The sequence below is a fragment of the Sebastes fasciatus genome, chromosome 4 (genome assembly GCF_043250625.1).
Source record: "Sebastes fasciatus isolate fSebFas1 chromosome 4, fSebFas1.pri, whole genome shotgun sequence".
Lineage (NCBI taxonomy): Eukaryota > Metazoa > Chordata > Actinopteri > Perciformes > Sebastidae > Sebastes > Sebastes fasciatus.
In genome coordinates, this window is record NC_133798.1 from 6,828,287 (window position 1) to 6,852,880 (window position 24,594).

At 38.3% G+C, this 24,594-nt stretch overlaps 1 protein-coding gene across 1 annotated transcript; it reads left to right on the top strand.

The window, feature by feature from the left end:
- Positions 1 to 8,437: 8,437 nt before the first annotated feature.
- Positions 8,438 to 23,729, top strand: tat (tyrosine aminotransferase). The gene is made up of 12 exons (XM_074631714.1): positions 8,438 to 8,696; positions 11,686 to 11,990; positions 12,389 to 12,493; positions 12,837 to 12,904; positions 13,760 to 13,918; positions 15,162 to 15,300; positions 15,454 to 15,506; positions 20,917 to 21,069; positions 21,171 to 21,299; positions 21,626 to 21,709; positions 22,668 to 22,766; positions 22,901 to 23,729. Exons 1-12 carry the CDS (start codon positions 8,692 to 8,694, stop codon positions 23,039 to 23,041), a joined length of 1,440 nt encoding a protein of 479 aa, XP_074487815.1. The 5' UTR covers positions 8,438 to 8,691; the 3' UTR covers positions 23,042 to 23,729.
- The last annotated feature ends 865 nt before the right edge of the window (positions 23,730 to 24,594 follow it).

Below are 24,594 nucleotides of genomic sequence, written 5' to 3' on the forward strand. Positions count from 1 at the left end.
AAATGTTTTTAAAGGCTTTCGTGGTCCCCAGGGGATGAAATGTAATGATAATCCTAGCACCATCAGCAGATCAAAGATTACACATAAAAAAGACGGATTGATACACCATTTTGTACAGTCATGAGTCCAAGATGATATACCCTAATGATTGGTGATCCACTAACTTTTCCTCCAGCAACACCATGAGGTTGATATTTGTGGATTACTGTCATTCATTATGTTCAGACAGAATTAAGCTCATTTGTCCAATACCTTGTTTTTTGACCTGCAACACTAATGACATTCCCATCGGCCTCAGCTATGTTCAGTTCTAATCAGCAAATTTAACATGTAAACACGCTAAGATAACATGGTGAACATTAGTCAAGTCAAGTCAAGTCAAACTTTATTTGTACAGCACATTTAAAAACAACCGCAGTTGACCAAAGTGCTGAACATGTACATAATAAAAATGAATACAATTCAAACAACAATATGAACAGAGCAAGAACAATAATCATAATCTGCACATTACAGCAGTAAAAGAGCAGCAGCACAACAGAAAATGAACTTAATCGAACGCCAGCGTGAAGAGGTGAGTCTTTAGCAGCGACTTAAACAATTCTACGGTCTGATCAGTTTTAATATGAAGAGGTAAACTGCTCCAGAGATTAGGGGCGGCCACAGCAAAGGCTCAGTCGCCTCTGTTTTTGAGTCTAGTTCTGGGGACATCCAGGAACATCTGATTGGTCGACCTCAGTGCTCTGACCGGAGTATGGAGGTGCAATAGTTCTGATAAATAAGGTGGTGCCAGCCCATTTAAAATCTTAAAAATAAGCAATAAAATCTTAAAATCAAACTGGAAACGGACAGGAAGCCCTTGGAGGGAGGCCAGAACTGGTGATATGTGATCACAGTTTTCTTTTTCCAGTGAGAAGGCGAGTAGCTGCATTTTGTACTAACTGCAGCCGGTGAAGAGACGACTGTTGTAAACCCACATACAAAGAATTACAGTAGTCTAACCGAGAGGTAATAAAAGCATGGGTAACTCTCGCAAGATCCCTGGAAGACAGATACGCCTTAACCTTGGCCAAAAGCCTTAACTGAAAAAAGCTGGTTTTTACAATTTTTTCAAAATTGAAGGTGCTGTGCTCCACTAGTCGTCCTGCTTGTGGACAATTTGGGCATGTCCCTTTAAGTGTGGTTAGTGCAAGTTCGGCTTCAGTGAAGCAGGATGGGGAGCAACAATTTTTCTGACTTTAAGACCTAAATTCTAATGTATGTCAAACATTTTAATGGCATAACACAATATACCTTTTAAATGATAATCAAATGCAAAAACCTGTAAACAATACAATATGGTTCTTACAGGTGCTGTCAAAGATTACGCCAAGATTTTTTTACACAAGTCTGTTTTTGAAAAGCCAAAGGGCCAAGAATACCAACCGAGTTGTCTAATAGGTCTGGGTGTCCAAACGTAACGATCTCAGTCATATTTTCATTAAGATTGAGGAAGTTCATATCCATTCAAGTCCTGATATCATGTAGTTCAACAAAGGCTGCAATGAGTCTTTACTGGTTGTTTTTAAAGGCAAATATATTTGGATGTCATCTGCAAAACAATGAAAAGTTATATTTCTTAAAAATGGACCCCGAGGGCAGCATATACAAATACAAATTACACCTGCTAAACATCTGCATGCACTCTAAAGTTAGAATAAAGCACCAGTATGCCTAAGTACAGCCTCATAGAGCCGTTAGCATGGCTGTGAAGTAGAATCCTAAAGGGATCCAATGTAGAGCCATTTGGGTTCAGTGCTGTAGAGATAAATGTTCTTTAAAGCCCTAAAATTAGTTCAGCTGTGCAGCAAGATCCATTTCATGGTGTTATAAAGAGCGTGATTTTAGTAAAAGTCAGTTTTTTTGTCACAAAATACTCCCATTTTAAAAAGTGTAGCGTTTAGTGTGTGTTTACAAAGCAAAAGGGTGGACTAGTATCCACTTGCCACCATTATCTTATTCGATGATGTCAAGAAGAGTTGGACTTATACCCCATGGGCCGCCCACTGGGAGTCACGTCTGCTTTTCTTGGTGCCGGTCTCCTCTCAGCCAATCAGCTTAGTGGAAGACAGCTCTGTATGGCAAGGTATCCAGTGGCACGACTCAACACCAAATGTCCGCCCGCATGATAGTGAAATGGATGTAGAAGACTGTTAAAAAACTGGTGTAGACCTGAACGGCATGTCACCAAGGGTCATCCCTGAGGCCCACAGTAATGCCCTCTGTTTGCACATGTGTATTTACACAGTGTTGTTGGAGGGAATAGTTGATACATCCAGCCTCTGTTGTGGAGGTAAAATTAGGATACTGGTTGGGCCACTTTGGATTTAATCCAATAAACAAACAACCAAAACATACACGGACCCACGGACCAACGTACCTTCAACGTGAGCGTGACTCACTGTAACACCATACATAGACGCCTTTGACATAACATCAACACTGTAACCTCCTCACATTTTGTTCATAATGTTAGTTCATTTGTATAATGTTTTAAACAAAAATTCTGGCCAGATCTTACACATTGTACCTTTAAGACCCAACAAAACTGGTACTGCCAACTTTGAGACCTGAACCCGACCCGAGACCCGAAGCTATAGTTTTGCTTTATTTCATCCATTAGGCCTTCTGACTCCAATGTTGTAGAAGTGTGTACCCAGTTCTGGGAACAGGGTGTGATATCATTGTTGAGTGTGTTTACAGGTGCACCAGAGCAACACACCCTATACACTAGGGGTGGGAAAAAAATCGATTCACCTATGTATCACCATTTATTATTTATTTTTTTTACGATTTTGACATTCATTTTTTAAAGCCAGAATCAATATATTTGCTTCATTTGACTTTATGCAGAGGTAGAAGGAAGGTACCACTTTTATTGTTGTAGTCAGAGTAACGTGACGTCATATCCGTTTCTTATCTTTCAACCAAAACAAACCGCAGCGAGCCGAAACAAGAAAGTAGAAAATATTGGAGGGTCTGCGTGGATACGACCTGCACCCTCACATGTTAAATCCAGCGTGGTAAACACTACACATCCACTAAAGTATGGAAACACTTTGGGTTTCACACATTGACAGGAAAAGCAGAGCTAGACATCACGGCTAAAGCTGCATGCTAACTCTGTCACGGACAGGAAACATTATCGTATCGCGTGCGGTCAAGCCGGCCATCACTCTCACCTCCGTGGTCAAATGGGCCGACGCTACAACTGTAGAGCACCCATATACTGACATTTATGTTAAATGCATTCAAACGGCCCCGATGGAGCTGACCATGGATGTATAAAGAGAACGGAGCTGACGGGAGAGCTAGAGACCACCTTGGAGAAGTTAGAGGAAGTATACACGAGGGACTACGTCTGGTTTTCAAAATAAGGTGATGACAAAGGGAACTGTATATACAAAATACATATATGGAAATACGGATTGGATTATATTCACCAGAAGTATAAAACATTACATGTCCCTTATAAATTAAAAAGAAAATACCACTGATTTGTGAGGGAAATGTCTTTATTCTTTGATTTTTGGGTTGCTGGAAAAAATGTAATGAATAATTCCTGACAATATCCTGACTGATATAGTTGACTTCAGGACATCTCTGACTATATACATGCTGAAAATCAAACATTTTTACTGTATTAATTTATATATTTCTCAAAGTAAAAGTCCCTAGAAGTGTATGATTCAACTTTTTCCCATGGTCTAGTGTTAAAAACGTTAACAAAAATCGCATTAGTATCGAAGTAAGTGCCAAATATCGAATCGGGAGATAGGTAAATCGTCCCAGCCTTACTATTCACACCATGGTGCTAATTTACTCTTTGAATTACTTTTTAATATAAAAAAACATTATGCAAAACATTAGTTTCTATTATCTGCAACACACACACATGCACATGTAATCCATCAAACCGCCTACCCCTAGCTAATCTCCAGTAATGTAGCCCCTACGAAAGGAAGGGGTTGCTAAAAGTGTTCTTTGCTCTTCTTAATTCTCTTTATTATCTTGATTTCTTGGGATTCATGCATGCTGTTCAAATAGCATGTGTTTTGTTTGTGCACAAATGCGATCACCAGCAGTGAGAGACAGAATGACCCAGGCTCTTTGCAAAGCAACACAGTGCTGGTTAAATGGCAGGGTACAAAGTTCCCAAGGATATACTGTGTTAGTATTGACTTATTATATAACTCCCTACTAAAAGGGACCCAAAAAGCAGAATTTATCTGATGACATTCACAGTGTTTTAGTCAATAAAGTTAATATATCGACATGCATACATAAAATAGAAATCACAGCATCGTGCTTGAATTGATGATATCATTCTGTTATTAGTTACTGATTCGGCAGGCACATGGAATTTCAGTTTGAGCTGTTACATGTTTCATTAGAATTTATCAGAAAATACCTTAAAATGTCAGAAAACAATCAATAATTCTATTTTAGGATGCATTTTCAGAAGAACACTTGTATCTTTTTATTTTCTTATTCTCCGGTGTACTAGCTGTGAATGTTTACTGGGTTTCTCCTCGTATCAGTGTTGCGTCAGATACATGTGATGTTGCATGTTCCCACCATGAGGCTGAAGAGCAACAACTGATGAAGTAACACTAGCATTGTTTTTTCTTTGTTTTTAAAGACAACTGATTTAGCGATTGGTTTCAAAGTCATCTTTTATGTGAGCACAGCAGCTTTTAACCCCGAAACCGGCGATCCTGACGGACTTGACTGTCTTTCAGAGGCTCTAGTAGGTTGGATGGAATCACATAAATTGCGTATCACTGTAAAGCTGAGACTCTTGTGGATCCAATGAGCCCAACTGTATTCATGTGTGATGATGTTAATCCCCATAGGAGACATTTCATTGTAGTGAGACCATTTTTTGAAACTTGACCTCACTGTATAAAATGACCTGTGGTGACCTCTAGGATAATCACAGCCACAAACTAGAGACCTAAAGCATTCAGAGGATGGATGGCTTTCCTAGCTAGATTGACAATAAGGGGGTTTCTGAGCAGTTTACACAACAGAAGTGCTCGACATCCAGTCGTCGAAAAATGCAATTCTTGCAGAAAACTCCAAATGTCAAAAGTGTTTGATCCCAAATCACAGCATGACTTTTTCTATGGTGTTCCTCAAGGTCTTGGTGTCTTAATGTGGTATTTTGGAGGGATTTTTGATCAAAAATGATTAATGGTGGTGAAAAATTGTTAAATTTAGCACCAAATCTTTGTAACAAATGGTATCAACCCACAAATTGCTGCAACAACTTATGAGACATAATAGAGCATGGGGATGATCATCATATACTTCTACCATCATGTTCTAAGCTCTTACACACTTTCACAGTTTATTTTGAATAATTAAATAATTAATTAATTCATGTTGTTTTCTGATTTAGGACTAGAACAACTTGACACACAGTGCTGAGCTGCATCTCAAATTAATTTTCAGGTTCCCAGCTTTCAGATGATGTACAACACTTCTATATGACATCTACTGTTGACCTGCTATCTCCCCCTAAAGACCCCTGTACCCCCCTAAAAAGACAAAAACGGGTCTATTTTGGGTCTCAGAGGGTTAAAATAAGTACACTACTTTTTGTTACAGGAACACGCGTTACAGGAATACTGGTCTTGCTTGGTGAAAGCTACATGTTTAACCCATCCATCCATTGAATCCCTGACACTGGGGAGCTGTCCTGTTGGCAACTGCACTGGTGAAATGGTTCAGTGTCTTGCTCAATGGCACGTTAATGGTTTCTGCGTAGGTGACAGAGTCACTCATCTGACTTCATCACACACATTTACCCTAATTACATTTATCAGTCTGGGGATTTGTACCGGAGACTAACCTCCAAATGACTGCCAATGAAATAAGAATCACATTCATTAAGATGCACTGCACTGTTAATGGCCTTGTGCTTTGCCTTAAATCTAAATTTGGGACACTTTAGCATTTAAATGCAAGTTGCAAGTAAAACAACTGAAGGCAAAGCTCTGACTCTTTGTGCTGAGTGCATTTTGACACCCCCACCATGCTGATTTATGAAACTGAGCTGGCTCCTCTTGATGGAGTAGCGTACTAGACAATGACTTTGCAATTTTGGAAGAATGCTGAGGTCAAACTTAAAGGCCACATAACAACTTTCACAACATCTTGAACCAGTCCTTTGCTCGTGTTGTGGTCAGGAAATACCGGATACCTATTTGGTCTTAGACATGTTTTATATTTGTTATCGAGGTATAAAGGACAATAAAAGGGTCCACAAAAAGGTTGAATGAATGGCTTTATATTAAAGGATAATGCTGGCGGCATTTTTTTTATTTATTTTTTTTATTTTTTATTATTCTTATTAAATCCCATTGAGAAGAAAACCAGTGATTATTTTATGCTTTTAAAAATAATTTTCTATGTTTCTGTAAGCCAAATATAAGTTATGCTCTTGTGCTGTAACTGTATTGTGGGGATAAATTAATGGTTGGTTTTGTTCCTTTCATGCAGGGGTTGTTTTATGACAAAAATTACATTTTGTACTCGTGCAAAAATACCTTTTAGTTTTTATTTTTTAAACCACTTTTCATGTTATTACTCTCAGAGGACCTTCTTACCGACACTGGCACTATTTCACTCAAAGGGACTGTAAAATGAACTGATGCTGAGCACGGAAACCCCACAGTTAAAATAAAAATAAAAAAAGCTTGACTGACTGACTATTATGTAAGGAGTCGTTTTCCACAGATGTTGTCTAACTGTGATTTACTTGCTTTTTTTGCCTCAATGCACCCTTAGGCTGCTCACTGTAATCTCTGCAAACAGCAGATAACTGGCCGGAACTGAGGGAAAGATGCTTTTCCCTTCTTTCTCTCCCATGCACCATGAGAGTGTTTTGTCGAAACTATGTTTGTCTGTCTGACCTATTGACTTAACACAATGTGCTCGGACAGTCTAGAGGCTGCACATCACTGTCGCACTGTGACACATGAAGACATTCATTTGTTGACTCAGGTATTAGTATGTCATACCCATCATGAATAAGTAACTTCTTGTTTGGGCAGGGAGCACCATAAAAGCATGGGGCTTATGACTTCCAGTTACCTTTAATGTATGCATAAGTGTACTAAAGTAGTGAATTAAACATGTTTACATCCATTACATTAAGTCTAATTTTATAGAATATGTTTTTTAGAATATGTCTTTTTCACAGCAGACAGTTTGACTTGTCATAGTTACTGATAACATCAAAGCAGCTATAATCTTTATATTAATAATGGATCTCATAACTACACTGTTAAGAATTTCCCAATAAAATATCAGTAAAGAACTGGCAGCAGGGTTGCCTTTATTTTACTGTAAAATTAACATTCTTATACTGTCACTGAAATTTACAGCTTTGTACTGTTAATGAAAAATACAGTTTGAACTGCTTTTTTTTTTTTATTAATTTCATAGTATTTTACAGTTAATTTACTGTTTAAAGGTACATTATATAGCTGTTTTCACCTTTATTTTACATTATCTTACTGATTTGTTTTAATGCACTTTTCATTTTTTACATACATTTTAATAAACATTATGTTTTACCTAGATGAATAGACTTAGCAGGTTACAGACATAGGAATAGTCACACTAAATACAAATAAAGGCACCTGTTAGGAAAAGGCTATAATAGACTTGTTGACATTTTTCCCAAAATGTCTGTCTATATCTGGCTACAAGCACAGAATGCAAACCAAACTTCATGTGAGTGAAGAACAGAGATAATTCACTGATTTTACAATCATGTACAATGTACAAGCCTCACATGTGCAGATCAGGTCCCAGAATTAAAAAAATACTGCATGAAACTGTTACTGATGATACTTTAGACAGTTGATCAGCAGTAAAGTGCTGTTTTTCTAAGAATGCATTATAGTTCAGTTAAAAAACGGCCTATGAGCGTAATTTAACAGGTTTTCTTTTGTATTAACAGTAAAGCACTGTTTTTAGCAATAACAGGTTAATACTGTTGAAATCCTGCTGTAAATTAACAGCAATTGTTTACAGTGTTCCAGTTACCCTTACTGTATGCATAAGTGTAGTGAATTAAACATGTTTACATTCAATACATTAAATCTAATTTCATAGAATTTGTTTTTATGTTTTTTAGAATATGTCTTTTTCACAGCAGACAGTTTGACTTGTCATAGTTACTGATAACATCGAAGCAGCTATAATCTTTATATTAATAATGGATCTCATAACTACTCTTTATTTTTCAGCAAAGCAAAAATACAAGCACTATTTGAATATTGACATAGTTTCCAGTTTCCTCCCTGCTACCGTTTATATTGATGGACGAGCACTTTGCGCCCTCTCTCTTTTGATGTCAGTGCGCGTGACGCACAGATGTTGCCGCCCGCGTGAAACCCAGCCGGTGATTGATACCGTCAAAGGTCCGAGTCGGTATGGTTCTTATTAGTGATGTAAGAGGGGTGTAATGGTACAACCCTCAGTCTCCACCAATGGAAATATGGGCCGGGTTCAACACCCATGTTTGAGGATCTTCCTATATAACCGGGAGTAAAACATCCGAACCATACAATATATGCTCCTGTTCATCCTGTGGAGAGATATAAACCTGCGCAGCTGCTTTCTCTTCAATATTTAATGAGGTGAGTACAAATATGATTTTTTAAATGTCATTTTAAATGAATGGTCTGACATTAAACAAATGAACTATGGATAGAGCTGCATGATAATTACATGAAAATCATCAGTTTTGTTAAAAAGCCAAATAAAAGTTGAATAATGTAATAAGGTCAGCTCGTTCATTTTAATAATTTGTAATAATAAAAAAAATACATTTTCCTTTTTGTTTTTGAGTGTGGGAAGCCTTCTAGGTGATGCCAGAAGTTATTTAGTGTGAAGCCGATGTTTACTTTTTAACTTGTTTTCTGTATAACCAGAAACTCAAACAACCCAAAAATACAAAAACACACAGAAACACAATTACTAAACTCTGAAACTGAAGCTCAGTGAATGTCTTTCAACTAAAGGGACATCATATAATGCAGAATAAAGTAAGTATAATCTATAAACTAAATAAAAAACATGGTTATAATAAAACAGAAAATAAAAAATACAAGGGCTCCTATGATTTAAGAAGACAAGGAGAGTGCTCTTTTTCAAAATGATTACCCTATATGCCCTGAATTTATTACATTATTCAACTTTTTTAGCTTTATTTATAATGTAATAATGTTCTCATAATGTAATAAGTTATTACACAAAACTGTTATTACGTTATGCGCTCATGCTTTCTTATATTATTATTATTATTATTATTATGATTATTACATTATGAGTCAAGGTCAAGGAAAACTTTATTATCCCCTAGGAGCAATTTGTTGTACAGTCAGCTGTACCACACAGCCATTAAACAAAAACAATAAACACAATAAATAGACTATTAAAAGCAATAAATACAAAAAGGCTTACGAAATACAACATTAGAGGTCATTGTTTAGGAAACAAATGGCAGTCGGAACAAAAGAACAACCTGAACTCATTGGTCAGGGGATCAGCTATAGGACCGACTGAGACTTCTTCAAGGTCCTGCTTTGGAACAAGGGAGTCAAGTCAATGAGGGTGTTGCCTGCAGTTTTGCTGCACACTTTGACAATGCCCTGCAACCTGTTTCTGTTTTTGAGGGTGAGCGACACATACCAGCTAATAAAAGAGAAGGTCAAGATAAAACAAGAATAAAACACTTTCCTAAAAGTGTAGTCCACTTTAAAACTACAAAGTTTACAGTAAGAATGCATCCACTGATGAGCTTTTTTTTACATACATCATCCACCTGAGGCTCAAAGGTTGTTCAGGCCTGTCATCTAGTATAGTGCCAAGGTATTTGTACAACAGCCTGATCATTAATCCTTACAGGAGAGAAGACTGTAGGATTCTTCCTGAAATCTACTATCATCTCTTTTGTTTTGGACACATTTATATTTAAATAGGACGTCCTACACCAGTCAGTGAATTCTGATCAGGGTCGTCATTACTGAGGAGAGACACAATCCCCGAATCACAAGTGAACTTAAGGACATGTCACCTCGAGTATTGAGTTTGGCACTCATTTGTATAAAAAAACAAAGGAGCCCTTGTGTTTTTTATTTTCTGTTTTATTATAACCATGTTTTTTATTTAGTTTATAGATTATACTTACTTTATTCTGCATTATATTCTGTCCCTTTAGTTGAAAGACATTCACTGAGCTTCAGTTTCAGAGTTTAGTAATTGTGTTTCTGTGTGTTTTTGTATTTTGGGTTGTTTGAGTTTCTGGTTATACAGAATTAAGACAGAAAGTCTGATAATAATCTTTGACTATGCAGAACCAGATGTGATCAATAGCATATTTTGATGATAATCTCTATTCTGAGATTTTTATGCACAAAACAACAAATATGAGGCAGATTTTTTTGCAGTTGTACATCAGTATTTCCAGAGTGAAATCTCCACTGTTGGGAGATCTATACTCGAGTAAAAGTAGCAACTCCCCAGTAAAAAACACTTTGGTACATGCAAAAGTACTACATTCAAAATTCTACTTTAATAAAAGTACACAAGTATTAGCGACAAAATGTACTTTAAGTATCAAAAGTAGAAGTGCTCATTGGGCAGAATGACCCCTTTCAGAATGTTATATTTATATAAATATTGTATAGGCTATTATTGGATTGTTATTATTGATTAACATGTAAGGAGCATGTTAAAGTTGTAGCTGGTTGAAGGGGAGCTCATTTTGAGTATTTTATCTAGCGTTTAAATTATTTAAAAAAAAAATCATTATATTTTATAAGATGATCACATGTTAGTGAAATCTTCATGTATAAAGTAAGTATATCTGTCAGATAAATGTACTGAAGTAAAAAGAACCACTGATGGACTCCTGATGTGGTAGATAAAACAGGTTGCAGGGGTTTCCCTCTTGGGTGGTCGTAAAATTGAAAAGACGCCATGCAGCGCCATAAAGGCCAGCCGAAACATTCTGCGCACTAGTGCTCCACTACATACAGCCAGTGCTCTTTTTATTTCTTTTGCCCCTGCCTGTCAGACAGCCTGAGTCCGCCACTGCTCTGAACAGTAGTGGAGGAGTATAAAGTAGCATAAAATGGAATACTCAAATTAAGTATATGTACCTCAAGATTAAATTTAGAGCTGCAGTGGGTAGGAATGGAGCAAATATAATAAAACAAAGTTACTTTTATAAAACAGTCACTATATCCTAACAGTAGTGCATGAGACAGGTAAAAAAAATCATGTTCCTCCGTGTTCTCTGTGTCCTTCGGTGCTCCTAATGGCATCTGCAAGATTTCACAGACTGGAGGAAAACAAGCAGTCAGAGCTGATCTAGAGTCTGCCGTCCAGCTGCCGTCTCTGAGCAGCTGTCAATCACTCGCGAACTCCAATCAAACGGTCAAACTAGGCAGCTCTGATCAAATATCAATCAATATTCTGTTACTGTAATGCCTATTTCTCTCCTCAAATGTTTTCAGAAACATCTTGTAGTGTACTGTTTAGCTGTAAAATAAGAAAGTTTGTACAGTTTTGAGAAAATGTATTTTGCTGCTCTAACACTCATCGTCCATCATCCTCATTTAGTTCCATGATGGAAAACAAGTCTTACTTGGTTCAGATGAATGGGAACGGAGTCCACGGCAAAAGCACCGTCAATGGCAAAAGCCTGAATGGGACCGGCGTCGGTGGGAAGGGAGTGCACGGGAACGCCATCCACCACGTCAGCGTGAACGGCAGTTTGTATCCGACCAAAGCCAAGAGCCGCAGGCAGAAATGGGAAGTGAAGCCCTCAGAGATGGCCAACAACACGCTCAATCCCATCAGATCCATTGTGGATGGGATGAAGCTCACTCCGAACCCGGATAAACCCATGATCGCACTTTCCATAGGTGAGAGGGGATTCTGCATGACTAAATTGACGATGCCACTTTGTCGCTTACATGCAATGCAATGCATAAACAATAAACAATAACTTTCAGACGAATCTAATAATGTGTGACTATAATCGATGAAGAATACTTCCCCCCTTAGATTTCCAATTAGTTTCTAAGATTGGAAACAAACCAGACTAATAAATTACCTAAATGATATGATACTACTAACACAAGCTTGGATGAATTGACTGCCATATACTTCTACTATCTTTTAGAGATATATGGTTGCTTACACATGTGTGTGCCCTGTAGTCCATGACTTGTATTTTTTTTTTATGTGTAGAGGGATACTGAGTTTTCACATTCGTTTAATGCTTAATCTGACTGATAGTTTACAATCTCCTGTTGCCCAGGGGATCCTACTGTGTTTGGAAACCTGCCTACAGATGATGCAGTGCTGCAGGCCATGAAAGACGCCATAGACTCCCACAAATTCAACGGCTATGCTCCTTCCGTTGGTGAGTCACTAACTGACAAAAAAAACCCAAGAAAACATCTTAAACTGCACAAATGATAGAAATGTAATTTCCCGTTAGCTCTAAAAGCAGAAGTACAGATGCGTGTAGTTGAGATGTCTTGATGGTTTTACAGCTTCATTTGATGACTACATGTTGTCATCCTTCAACTTGTATTGTGAAATTTAGTACTCAGATATTGTCTGATGTCAGTAAATCACTTTCTTGTTTACCAACACCAACAGTCAGTGAAGGGAGCAAATGAAGTGGCAATTAAATGAGTTGAGTCTATCTGTGGGTCTAATGTTATATTATATTAAAATATTTCCTCTGTGTCCACCGGCAGGTTATCTGAAGAGCCGACAGGCAGTGGCCAACTTCTACAGCTGCCCCGAGGCTCCACTAGAGGCAGAGGTGCTTATACTCCCCCAAACACCTCATACCTCTGCACTGATTCATTCAGTGCTACATTTAAATCTGAATCACAGCATATGACAAATTAATTGCATTGAGAGTAAATGAAAATTACTCAGTCCTTGACACAGTCCTTGTAATATTATGCTCATAATAAATAGGCCTATAATAACATTGTAACACATGAGAGTGTATGAGGGGTGGAAGTAACGCAAATTAATTGATAAAAATGGAGGTGAAGAAAACGCATGTGAATTGAAAAACGGAGTGATAAATTATCAGGTGTCTTGCTTAATTTATAGATGATTTGACTAAAACAGTCGTGATATGATGAAAAAAGAGACATGTTTCGTCATTTTCCCCATCTTACATTCATCATTCATCATTCACAACACCCGACTGACACTCCGCCCTATCAAACACTCTCGACTTTGTGCAGACATTCGCCTGCACTGTAGTCAGTGGACGTGGTTTTTGATTTATATTTTGGTGTAGAAGTAACAAAAATTGCGTGCTGTAAACGATAAATGCCAGTTGGGTGTTGTTATTGGTTAACGGTCGACAGTTGATTATCAGAATAACGCTGTTTCAAATAAAATGTCAATCAAGTTTAACAAGTCAATTTTACAATTTATCATTCTATTTTTCAATTCACATACATTTTCATCACTTCCATTATTAATTTGTAAGAATTTTCATCACTTCCCTTTTCTTCAATAATCTTTTGTCACTTCTTTATCTACTGTATTCTAAGTCAAAGACTAGAAACGGTTGTGTGTTGTTGTTGTTAGCATTGGATATGTGGTTTTTGGTGTCCATGCTTTTTAAAGTAAAGTGCACCACCCTCTCATCTAGGATGTGATGTTGACCAGCGGCTGCAGTCAGGCCATTGACCTGGCTATCAGTGTCCTGTGCAACCCTGGGGACAACATCCTGGTCCCATGCCCAGGGTTCTCCTTATATAAGACTCTGGCTGTCTCCATGGGCATCGAGGTCAAACTCTACAACCTGCTGGTAAGTAGGAGGGGGGTACCATCCCTAGCCCCCGCTATACTGTTTAATCTCTTTTTGCTCTAAACACAGACACTTACTGTACCTACCTGTCAACCCCGTTATATTAATATTAAACATACAACGCTCTCATACGTTGATGGCATTTAACAAAACTGAGCTTTGTCGAATGTCTTGTATGCAAACATGTACCGTACTACAGTATAATCTACATTAATGTGTCGTGACCAACTTGCTAACTAGCAAAATACAACATGTAAATAAGAGTTTTGGAGGTGTTTTTGTCAATAGCCACCACCACAAAAGTATATAGAAACCTAACTAACTGGCCATCAGACACATTATTGAATCAGTGATGTGCACTCATTTTAATTAGAGTTAATTTCTCTCCCAAACATCTCTACACAGGGAATGATGGTTCACAATTAAGTAGTAAGATAAAAAAAATGCAAATAAATAAATAAATAACAAAATCAATAAATGAATAAATAAAATTAAAAAAAATTTAAAAATTTAAAAAATTTAAAAAAAAAACAAAAAAAAAAACAAAATAAATAAATAGAACACAAAACAGCAAACACAAAATCAATAAAATAAAACAAACATATAGATTAATTAATTTAACATTTCACATAGAAAAAGATACATATGCATGCTTTGAAATGGGGGTGGCCTATATATATACAGTATATATATATATATATATATATATATATATATATATATATATATATAGGATAATATATATATATATGTGTCTTATATATAGGATATATATATAAGACATATTTTACATGTTTAACTGACCACAGGCCAATGAAATGACACAGCGGTGTATTAAACCGTCCTATACAGGCATCATAGGAGGAGAGATGGCTGAATGAGGCCACTGATGGGAGGAGGATGTGCTGTTAAAGACGTGGAGAGAAAATGTTGTTGTAAATAATTAGGGAGAGGACTTGTGGGATTGAAAGGGTTTCTATGTTGGTGCACATATTAATCATCTTGCTTACACCTTAAACAGTTGGTTACAATGAATGAGCAACCAGAGGTTCAACGACTTGTACAACCTTGTACTGGCTACCTTTCACCTTCCTGACACACTTCCCAACACTACATCAACGTAACCTCACTGCTTTCTCATATTTGCATTAGTAACTAACTACCCCTGAACATCATCAAGACACGGGTGGATTATCATGCACAGTAGAGTTCCTGCCCTCACCCTGACATCTTTAATTTGCAGCCAGAGAAGTCATGGGAGGTTGACCTGCAACACATGGAGAGCCTGATCGACGAGAGGACGTCCTGCATGATTGTTACCAATCCGTCCAACCCGTGTGGCTCTGTCTTCAGCAAGGAACACCTACAGAAAATCCTCAAAGGTTAGCTGCAGTCTGCTTTAGTAGGAAAAGGAAGTTCAAATTCCTCAAAGGCTTTGAATTGGTATCACAGAGCGGCGAACATTTGGACTCTCACACAAACACAGCATTTGCCTCAGCTAATTGAAACAATGAAATGCTTCTTGTTTATTTCAGTGGCTTCCAGACACTGCGTTCCCATTCTGGCTGATGAAATCTACATCGACATGGTGAGTACAACCAGAGCCTGGCCCTCTTTAACACCAGCGCGGCACATTTTTCACCACAGTGACAGCAGAGGTTGTGTTTCATTTGGTGGTATTTGGCTGGATGATGCGTGGACAACTCCACATCAGCACAGGGGGGATTAGGGGCCATGTGCTTTGAATCAGCAACCAGTAAGGTGGGTATGTTGGATGAGCAGGGGTCATGGAGGTCAGCAAGGGCAAGCAGTGGGCGTGGGCCAGGGTGATAGCACTGGATACGTTCATAAAGGAAAATGCCATCAAAGTTGAGTTTTTTCACATGATGGCCTAAACGCAAATTCCGAGGTGCTGCTCTGCCGGAAAAAAAATCCTGAAACAAATTTATTACCTCAAATGGTATCGTACAACTGGATATTTTATTTTTTATAATATCATGACTTCTTTTTGTAATATTAAAACTTAGTTCCCAAATTATTACAACCTTCTTTTTCATAGTATTATGACTTATTTTTTTAATATTACAACTTAGTTCCCAAAATATTACAACTTTCTTTTCATAGTATTATGATTTATTTAAAAAAAATATTACAACTTTTGTCTCCGACTCTTGTTACTCAAAATATTTTTCTTTATTCTCAATTTTTTTTTCTCAGTTTTCCTTTTCATTTTAGTTTAAATTTGGAGAAAAAGAGAGAATTGGTATTGGTGCTCGGTATCGGCAGATATTCTGCATTGAGGTATCAGAATCGGTATGGGGAGAGATAAAGTTAGATCGGTGCATCATCTCTGATACAGAAGCAACATGTCTTTCTCAGAGACAGTGAGTTAGTTTTAACCATTGAAGTGTTTTCTTAGTTTGTATTTATTCTGCGTAAACAGCTAAAGACCTGTAAGGTAGCTTCAGTGGAGTCATACAGCCTTGCAAGAAAAACAAACAGGAAAAAGCTAATTACAGAGGCGGTGCAGACAAAAGTCAATAGAAAGAAATGAACGCAACCTGACATGACAAACAAGCTGCTGAATACATATTTTAAAGCGCATGCTAAATGCAGTTTTCTCCATGTTCTGCACTCAAATCCTCATGAAAACTGCTGGCAGTGTGTTCTTATCCTGAATAACATGGCTTATGAATGGAGATGTTGCCGACGGAGTTTGTCAAAGCTGTGAGCGCTGTAGATGTTAACTCCACTGTACTAAGGCAGAAATCAAAGAGACAGATCGTGAGTGAGCCAACAGGAAAATGACCAAATTGAACTGTCGACTCTCAGAAAACAATATTGCCAGCACATTCAGTCCAAAGCATTGGCATCACTGCCGGCCTTGAAAAGTCTGCACTGGTCAAACTTTAGTTGAGGGTCATGCAAACACATATACGTACATACACACGCACATAGACTCCTGTACACACAGACACACACGTAGACAGACAGGCAGGCGGAATATTGTTGCTCAATAAAACAGTGGAGATAAGGTAGGAGTTGAATCATGCAGTAGTTTTCCACCTCGGTAACATTCCGATCAGGTTACAAAAGTAGTTCAAATCTCTAAACAATTAGTTTGTTGCTGACAACAGATTATAATTTCTCATTTAATCAAGCAAATTGCACGTGTTTTGGCAGATGTGCAAAAGAGTCAGCACAATAACCACTTGCACACGTCTTGCTGATCAAAACTGATGAGTTGATTCTCAGTGAAACTGTCGTCCTCTTCACAACTTCTCAACATTATGTCATCGTTTGAGCTGTCACATGCAAAATGATCCATTCAATTATCAAAATCTGTCAGACGTACATGTATATTCCATAAATATCTCTGACATGGAGGTACATTTAGTTGTTTTTTGCTTTTACTTATTTTTGGTATGAATGTCATTTTGTGGTCGATTTTCTTTTCACTGTACATGACTTTGAATACTTAAATGTACTGTATACATACAAATGTGAATATCCTTTTTATGTGCACTACAGTAGGCCTATTGATTTTCAGTAAACTTTTCCCTACTGTTGAAATGTGAATCTAAAAAGCTCACTGCGATACACATTCAGATAGAAAGAACTGACATTCTGGTATCGTACAGTAAGCAGTCAGTGTCAACAAAAAGTAGAACAAAACAGATTTGTATATGAGATCAAAATCATTTTGACCAGTCTGGCTCACACGATGACAAATAACTTTTGATTTTGGTGCCGTTGGCCAACTCACTGACACAATAACTAGTTTAGAAGCATGAATGAAGTGTTTTGGGTGAGTTACTACCTTTTGCAGATGTGCAATAGTGATGTGATAACCCATCAAACAGATCTGACAATTGCACTGACAGTTTAGAGATAGTTAAGACTGTTTCGAAAACTGAGCCAAAACGACTGAGAAACCGTGACTTTGTATTCTTTTCTGTTATCTTATTTACATTGCTATTGATCTTTTTTGTTATTATCTAAGTTTTACTTGATCATATTTCATTATTATAATGAAATTAGTCCATTTGGAATCAAAATTATACAATTCAGTTGTTTTTTTATTGATATTATACTGTGCACAATGGTAGAATGTGATGATGCACAGGGTAAATGTCACGGCCAAAGGCTCCATTGTGTGCACATAGCCTCCTGTAGTGGATATCAGTAGTATTTTATACCCAGATTCCCTTCCAAGAGGTAGAAAACCCATTTGGCACACTTTGGGTATCCAAGAGGCCAAATGGAGAGTCCTCCTGGTCCTATCCTTACTAAAACCTTTGTAGAATCTATGTGCTTTGTGTTATTTATATCTGATTTGGCAAAGTTGTACTCAAGGAGTTGCTGAATGAATTCAGTGTCATCTCCGTGCATGGCATCATTGCTTTAATGGTGTTATCCACTGTCTAATCTAGAAAACATTTTAGGAGAGGATAAAAATGTAAATTCTTTCTTTGGTTCATCACAGTTTACTCAGGCATAGTAAGAGTCACAATGTTACTGACACTGGGGATGATTTCTCTGAGGTCTTACCTATCCACAGAGACAAAGATCATGCATATAGACCTGGTAGTTGTGGAGCTATTCTTGATTTATTTTGGGTATGTCTGTCTAGACGAACCACAGCTTCCAGCACCCTGGGGCTTAAGAGGTTAAGAACTGGCAGTTTATCATGAATGTAGTCCGCATGGTGCGTGGTCGTATTTCTCAAAAAGTAAACTACCCAAATACTACATGTTTCTCAGCCAGGCCACTACATCACGTTTACATCTCTGTTGTTTCTTCTGACGGAAAATGCTTTCATATTGGGCTCTCAAATCAGGATTAATGCTGTTTTCTATTAATTTCAAGAGTCTCTGGAACCTGAGTTGAGGTGTTATAGTCAGCAACATGACGCCTTCTTCTTCCTATTGGTAGAGCTAAAGTTTATCAAGTGTTTTTATCGACACGTCTCCTGGTTAAAACAAATGAGTCGGATTGTCACTGGGCTGAGGCAGATTTTCATAAAGCTCCTCATTATATCTTTGCAAAATATATATTTAATGATTTGTTCATCTGTCCATACAAGAGCCACTCTGTGAGTTGTTGATGATGGGCTTGTTTTCACATTGTTGAATAAGAGGAGCTAAAAGAAAGGTCACAGAAGTAGCTGAAGAGAGTTCAGTAGAATACCAGAAAAGAAACTCACAGCTACAAAACAAGAAAATGCGTCTTTCCATCAGTTGCACAAAGAAAAATGAATTTTGAAGGCTAGCATTTGTGCTTTTCAAATGTGTTGAAGCGGTGGGTACGAGTGGAAAAGTCAGGGTTATTGGGTGCATCCACAAACCCCCCCACCATCTGACCATTTCACACTGAACCCAAGCAGACCAGAATGACTTTGCATTTTTTTTGGCCACATGTGTTTGCAATTAATGCAGATGTCGGGTTTGGCGCAGCAGGAACAGGGGGCGTGTGGTGGGTGGAGAGCTGGATTGGGGGTGGGAGGGTGAGGTGAGGCCTTTCCTTTATGACCTGAGATTTTGGTCTGTAAGGGGCCAGGGAGTCTGTGAAACTGCACCAGCCAAGCAAGGCTCAGTCGGTGGGGCACTTACCCTCTGACCCTCAGCAGTTTATTATGTGCTTACAACGCATGTCTGCACAGTCTAGGTACTCTCTGCTCATGTAAAGTCAGTCAGCGTTATTACAAACTTGCATATTTAATTGATTTGTACCAGTGGCTAGTGCTGATATAGTTGGTAACTGCTCCATGGTTACCCAACTGAACGTCTCTGATCGTGCTGATCATAATGTTTTATGTCATCCTACTGGGGGTGGACACACAAGCCAAATCGAACTGTTTTAAATTGGAGAGCTATGCAGGCGCACGTCAGATGTTTATTGCTGTGATGTCATTCATAGCAGTCTGGCCAATAGGACGCAGGGCAGTTCCCCACTCAGCTTTAATGAAAACCAGCTTTCTCTGTGGTCACTGTATATTAGCCTTTCCCTTGCAGCCTCTCTCTCTCTCCTCTTGTTCTACGGTTATCCCTCAACTCCAGAATAAATATTATGTAATCAATAAAATGAAAATGAAAATATTATTCTTAATAATAAAACTATTTTAAAATGAAATTATATTTAAAGCAGCAGTATGCGAGATTGGAGCAAATATGATTAAAAAAAATATATATTTTTATAAAACGGTCCCTATATCCTGAGACAGGTAATCTGAAAAAAAAAAAATCATGTGTCTCCGGTGTCCTCCAGTGCTCCTAATGGCATCTGCAAGATTTCATTCAAACAACCAGTCAGAGCTGATCTGGAGTCTGTCGTCCAGCTGCCGTCTATGAGAGCCGGCTGTCAATCACTCACAAACTCTTATCAAAACTGTCAAACTAGGCAGCGCTGATCAAATATGAATCAATATCATGTTACAGTAATGTCTATTTCTCTCCTCAAATGTTTTCAGAAACATCTTGTAGTGAACGGTTTAGCTGTAAAAAAAAGTTTGTGACCCGGCAGCCATGTTGAGATCAGTTGAGGAAATACCAAGCACCGCCCACCAGGCGGAGCACAGCCAATAGGAACGCTCTCTCTCTGAAATGACCTGTGATTGGTCAAAGTCTCCCATCACGGGCTAGATATTTTAAAGCCTGAGAACAGAGCCATGAGGAGGAGCAGAAGTCCAGTTTTCTCTCAGAACACTTGAATTACAATATGCTGAAAGGGAATTTTTGCCCAGTGATGCCAAAAATATACTGCCAACTGAAGCTTTAACAGCTTGTTCCATTTTATCCACTTGAATGCCAAGCATGTTGTACTGTACTTGACTTTACATGTCGAAAATATGGCCTCCATTTCAAAATGAGCTCCGTTTGAAGGCAGCATGAACTTGCATTACCATCAAACCCACTACCACTCAACATAATGGTGACCTGTGACTACGGATGATGTTGCCATCTGGATGTATTTCATTTTGTTCCTGCTCCTGTCCTCAGGTTTTCCCAGGTTGCAGTTGTCCCTCCATGGCGTCTCTCAGCAGTGACGTTCCCGTCCTTTCCTGCGGCGGCTTGGCTAAGCGCTGGCTGGTCCCCGGCTGGAGGATGGGATGGATCCTCATCCATGACAGGAATGATATATTTGGATCCAAGGTACGTAGGATTTCTTCTTTTAACAGAGAGAGAATAGGAAGACTCTGTTAGATTACTGTTACATTCACCTAGTTGACACATGCAGTATGTCTCCTCTGCAGATTCGACAGGGTCTGGTGAAACTGAGCCAACGTATTCTGGGAGCCTGCAGTATCGTCCAGGGAGCCCTGGAGAGCATCCTCAACAACACACCTCAAAGCTTTTACAACAACACCATCAGCTTCCTGAAGGTAAACAGAGGGGATGATGAGTAATATATTTCTATATTCAATATATCTTCTTACCATCTCTATATTTTACTGGGATGGTATTTTTAATGACATGTTGAGTATTAAAATTTGCAATTGTTCACTTTGTGCAGCATATGTGAGTTTAGAGGCACAATATAAAAACATAATCCCTTTAAACGTATGTGACCAAACTATTTCATGTCTTCAGTTCTCTTTTACTCTGTTTAACATTTTTTACTTGTTTTATGTATTAGTGTATTATGTATTATGTATAGTAATATGCATCAAATGAGACTGATTGGATGGTTTATTGTTTTCTTCCTCAGAACAACTCTGAGATTTGTTTCAATAAGCTGTGCACCGTCCCTGGCCTGAACCCTATCATGCCCTCAGGAGCCATGTACCTCATGGTCAGTACTAAACGTGTGTGTGTGGTTTATTGTAATTTATTTATATTTTTGACAAACAATCTCAAGACGTGGTTAACCTGAAATCTAAATATCCAATTTATCCTATAAATAGATACCAAAAATTACCAGCTGTTACATTACAGCATCTCAAAATTGATATTTATAAATAAGTGGAAAAAAAATCAATAGAATCATTTTGAGGAAGTCGTTGATGATTAATTTGTACTTTTTTAATGATGCATGTGTTATAATAATATGATGCTTCAGTTGTTTAAAGGGGGACATATCATGCTCATTTTCAGGTTCATACTTGTATTTCGGGTTTCTACGAGAACATGTTTACATGCTTTAATGTTAAAAAAAACACTTTATTTTTCTCATAGTGTCTGTCTGAATATACCTGTATTCACCCTCCGACTGAAACGCTCTGTTTTTGCGCCTGTCTCTTTAAGACCCCCTCCTGAGAAAGCCCAGTCTGCTCTGATTGGCTTGCTATAAAAATATGGTGCACGTTTACAAAGGTGGTTCTCAACCCGTTGTCGGTATATTCTAATGAGCCTGCATGTGACATAGGAAGGGGAGCCAGATCTGAATGGCTTGTTGAATCACATGTTTTCTGATCTAGGCAGCCTACAAACAAATCTTATTTCACAGTCTGGGGGTCGGTAGACACTCCAGACACCCAAATGTATGTTCACAAGCACTGAAAAAGTGAGCCTGATATGTCCTCTTTAACGGGAAAAAAACCCATCTTAAAATACACCAGATGAGCCAAACTTAATGGGCAGTGTAACATGTTACATTATAAATATTTCACATCCATTCATTTCAGATTCTAATCTCACCCATCCATGCAAGTGAATAATAATTATACAGTATTATATTACATTAAACAAGGTTTGAATATGAATTTGAAGTTCTTATAAGAGGAAATGTGTGTGTGTGTGTGTGTGTCCAGGTGGGGATCGACATGGATCACTTTCCAGATTTTAAGAACGATGTGGACTTTACTGAACGGCTGGTGACCGAGCAGTCCGTCTTCTGTCTGCCTGCCTCAGTAAGACTCCTTTTTCTGTCATCTATCCATTTGTCCCTACATCTGTCTGCACATTGACATTTAGGATAAAATCAAAAAAATGTGTGTGTGACCCCTTTAATGCCTGACAGTCTCCATGTTCTGCCATCTCGCAGGCATTTGAGTATCCTAACTTCTTTCGCATCGTGGTGACGGTGCCGGAGGAGTTGATGGTGGAGGCTTGTAGTCGGATCAGTGAGTTTTGCCAGCGCCACTATCGGCCCCGCAGCCGCGACAGCAATGATCTAGACCAGTAATGCGGCTGAGCTGGACCAGTCTGACGGCATTGGGCTTCATGGAGACCAAAGCCTAGAGGATGGTCACATATACATATATATATATATATCAACTTTTAAATTCTATTCCACCATGTTATGAGGTTAAAGATGTAAAAATCTGATGTCAAAACTGTGTTAATATTGTCACCACTGTGGCAACAAAAAGCTTGGAAGTGACATATCTGATGGTCCGCTGATGGTATAATTTTTGATGTAAACCGTATGAAATGAGCGGACCTAATATTTATATTTTATACAGGCAACGTATATTACTTATTCTTGTGTATTTATATAATTTGTGCAATGCTTCGTATGTCTATGTAATGTAACTTCTTTGATATCAACTGCAGGATCATAGACTGTGCATACTGTGCACACCAGCTGGCTTCTTTGCTGTCACAATTAGGGGAAGTGAATATATATATATTCGAATATCCATTTTTATAAAAGTTATGTTTTGATAATCTCATGCATACTTTGCTTGTGCTAGAAAACGACTTTCAATGCAGCGTCACTGCACTGGCCTGCTCTTTATCAGAACATTATATGTACATTGTTATTATGTTAATTATGTGTCATATTGAATCACACACACATATATTTACAAACCAAAAATTGTATTTAGTAGTTTTGTTAATAGTTACCTAATAAAAACATGTTGACATGACTCTCAGAACAAAGCCTTCTGCACACAAAACACGCAGACCCATAAATAGACTGTACTATGTACGCAATACATACTGTACATAGATGAGTGATCAGTAAGGAACTGATCAGAATCAGAAGAGAACCCCCGACACAAAATACAAGAAAAATGTTAGACAGGCTGAATGTTCCTCTTAACTTAAAATACTACTATGTCCACTTTAAATTGGTTGTTAAATCTACCAATTGGATATATTAGACAGCAAGTGAACACTTTGTCCTTGAACTTGATGTGTTGGAAGCAGAAAAAATGGGCCGGCATAAGGATGTGAGCGACTTTGACAAGGGCCAGATTGTGATGGCTAGACGACTGGGTCAGAACATCTCCACAACTGCAGCTCTTGTGGGATGTTCGGTCTGCAGTGGTCAGGACCTACCAAAAGTGGTCCAAGGAAGGAAAACCGATGAACCGGCGACAGGGTCAGACCCAAGGCTCATTGATGTATGTGGGGAGTGAAGGCTGGCCCGTGTTGTCAGATCCAATAGAAGAGCCTGTAGCTGAAATTGCTGAAAAAGTTAATGCTGGTTCCGATAGAAAGGTGTCAGAACACACAGAGCATCGCAGTTTGTTGCGTATGGGGCTGCATAGCTGCAGACCGGTCAGGGTGCCCGTGCTGACCCGTGTCCATGCCAAAAGCGCCTACAATGGGCACGTGAGCATCAGAACTGGACCACGGAGCAATGGAAGAAGGTGGTCCGGTCTGATGAATCACGTTTTCTTTTACATCATGTGGATGGCAACGAGTTTGAGGTGTTGACTCGGCCTCCAAATTCTCCAGATCTCAATCCGATCGAGCATCTGTGGGATGTGCTGGACAAACAAGTCA

Bases quoted from the DNA above. Each gene is read 5' to 3' on its own strand.
- tat (XM_074631714.1), top strand. The intron at 13,919-15,161 runs GTAAGTAGGAGG...TTTAATTTGCAG, and splicing joins TCAAACTCTACAACCTGCTG to CCAGAGAAGTCATGGGAGGT. The intron at 21,710-22,667 runs GTCAGTACTAAA...GTGTGTGTCCAG, and splicing joins CAGGAGCCATGTACCTCATG to GTGGGGATCGACATGGATCA.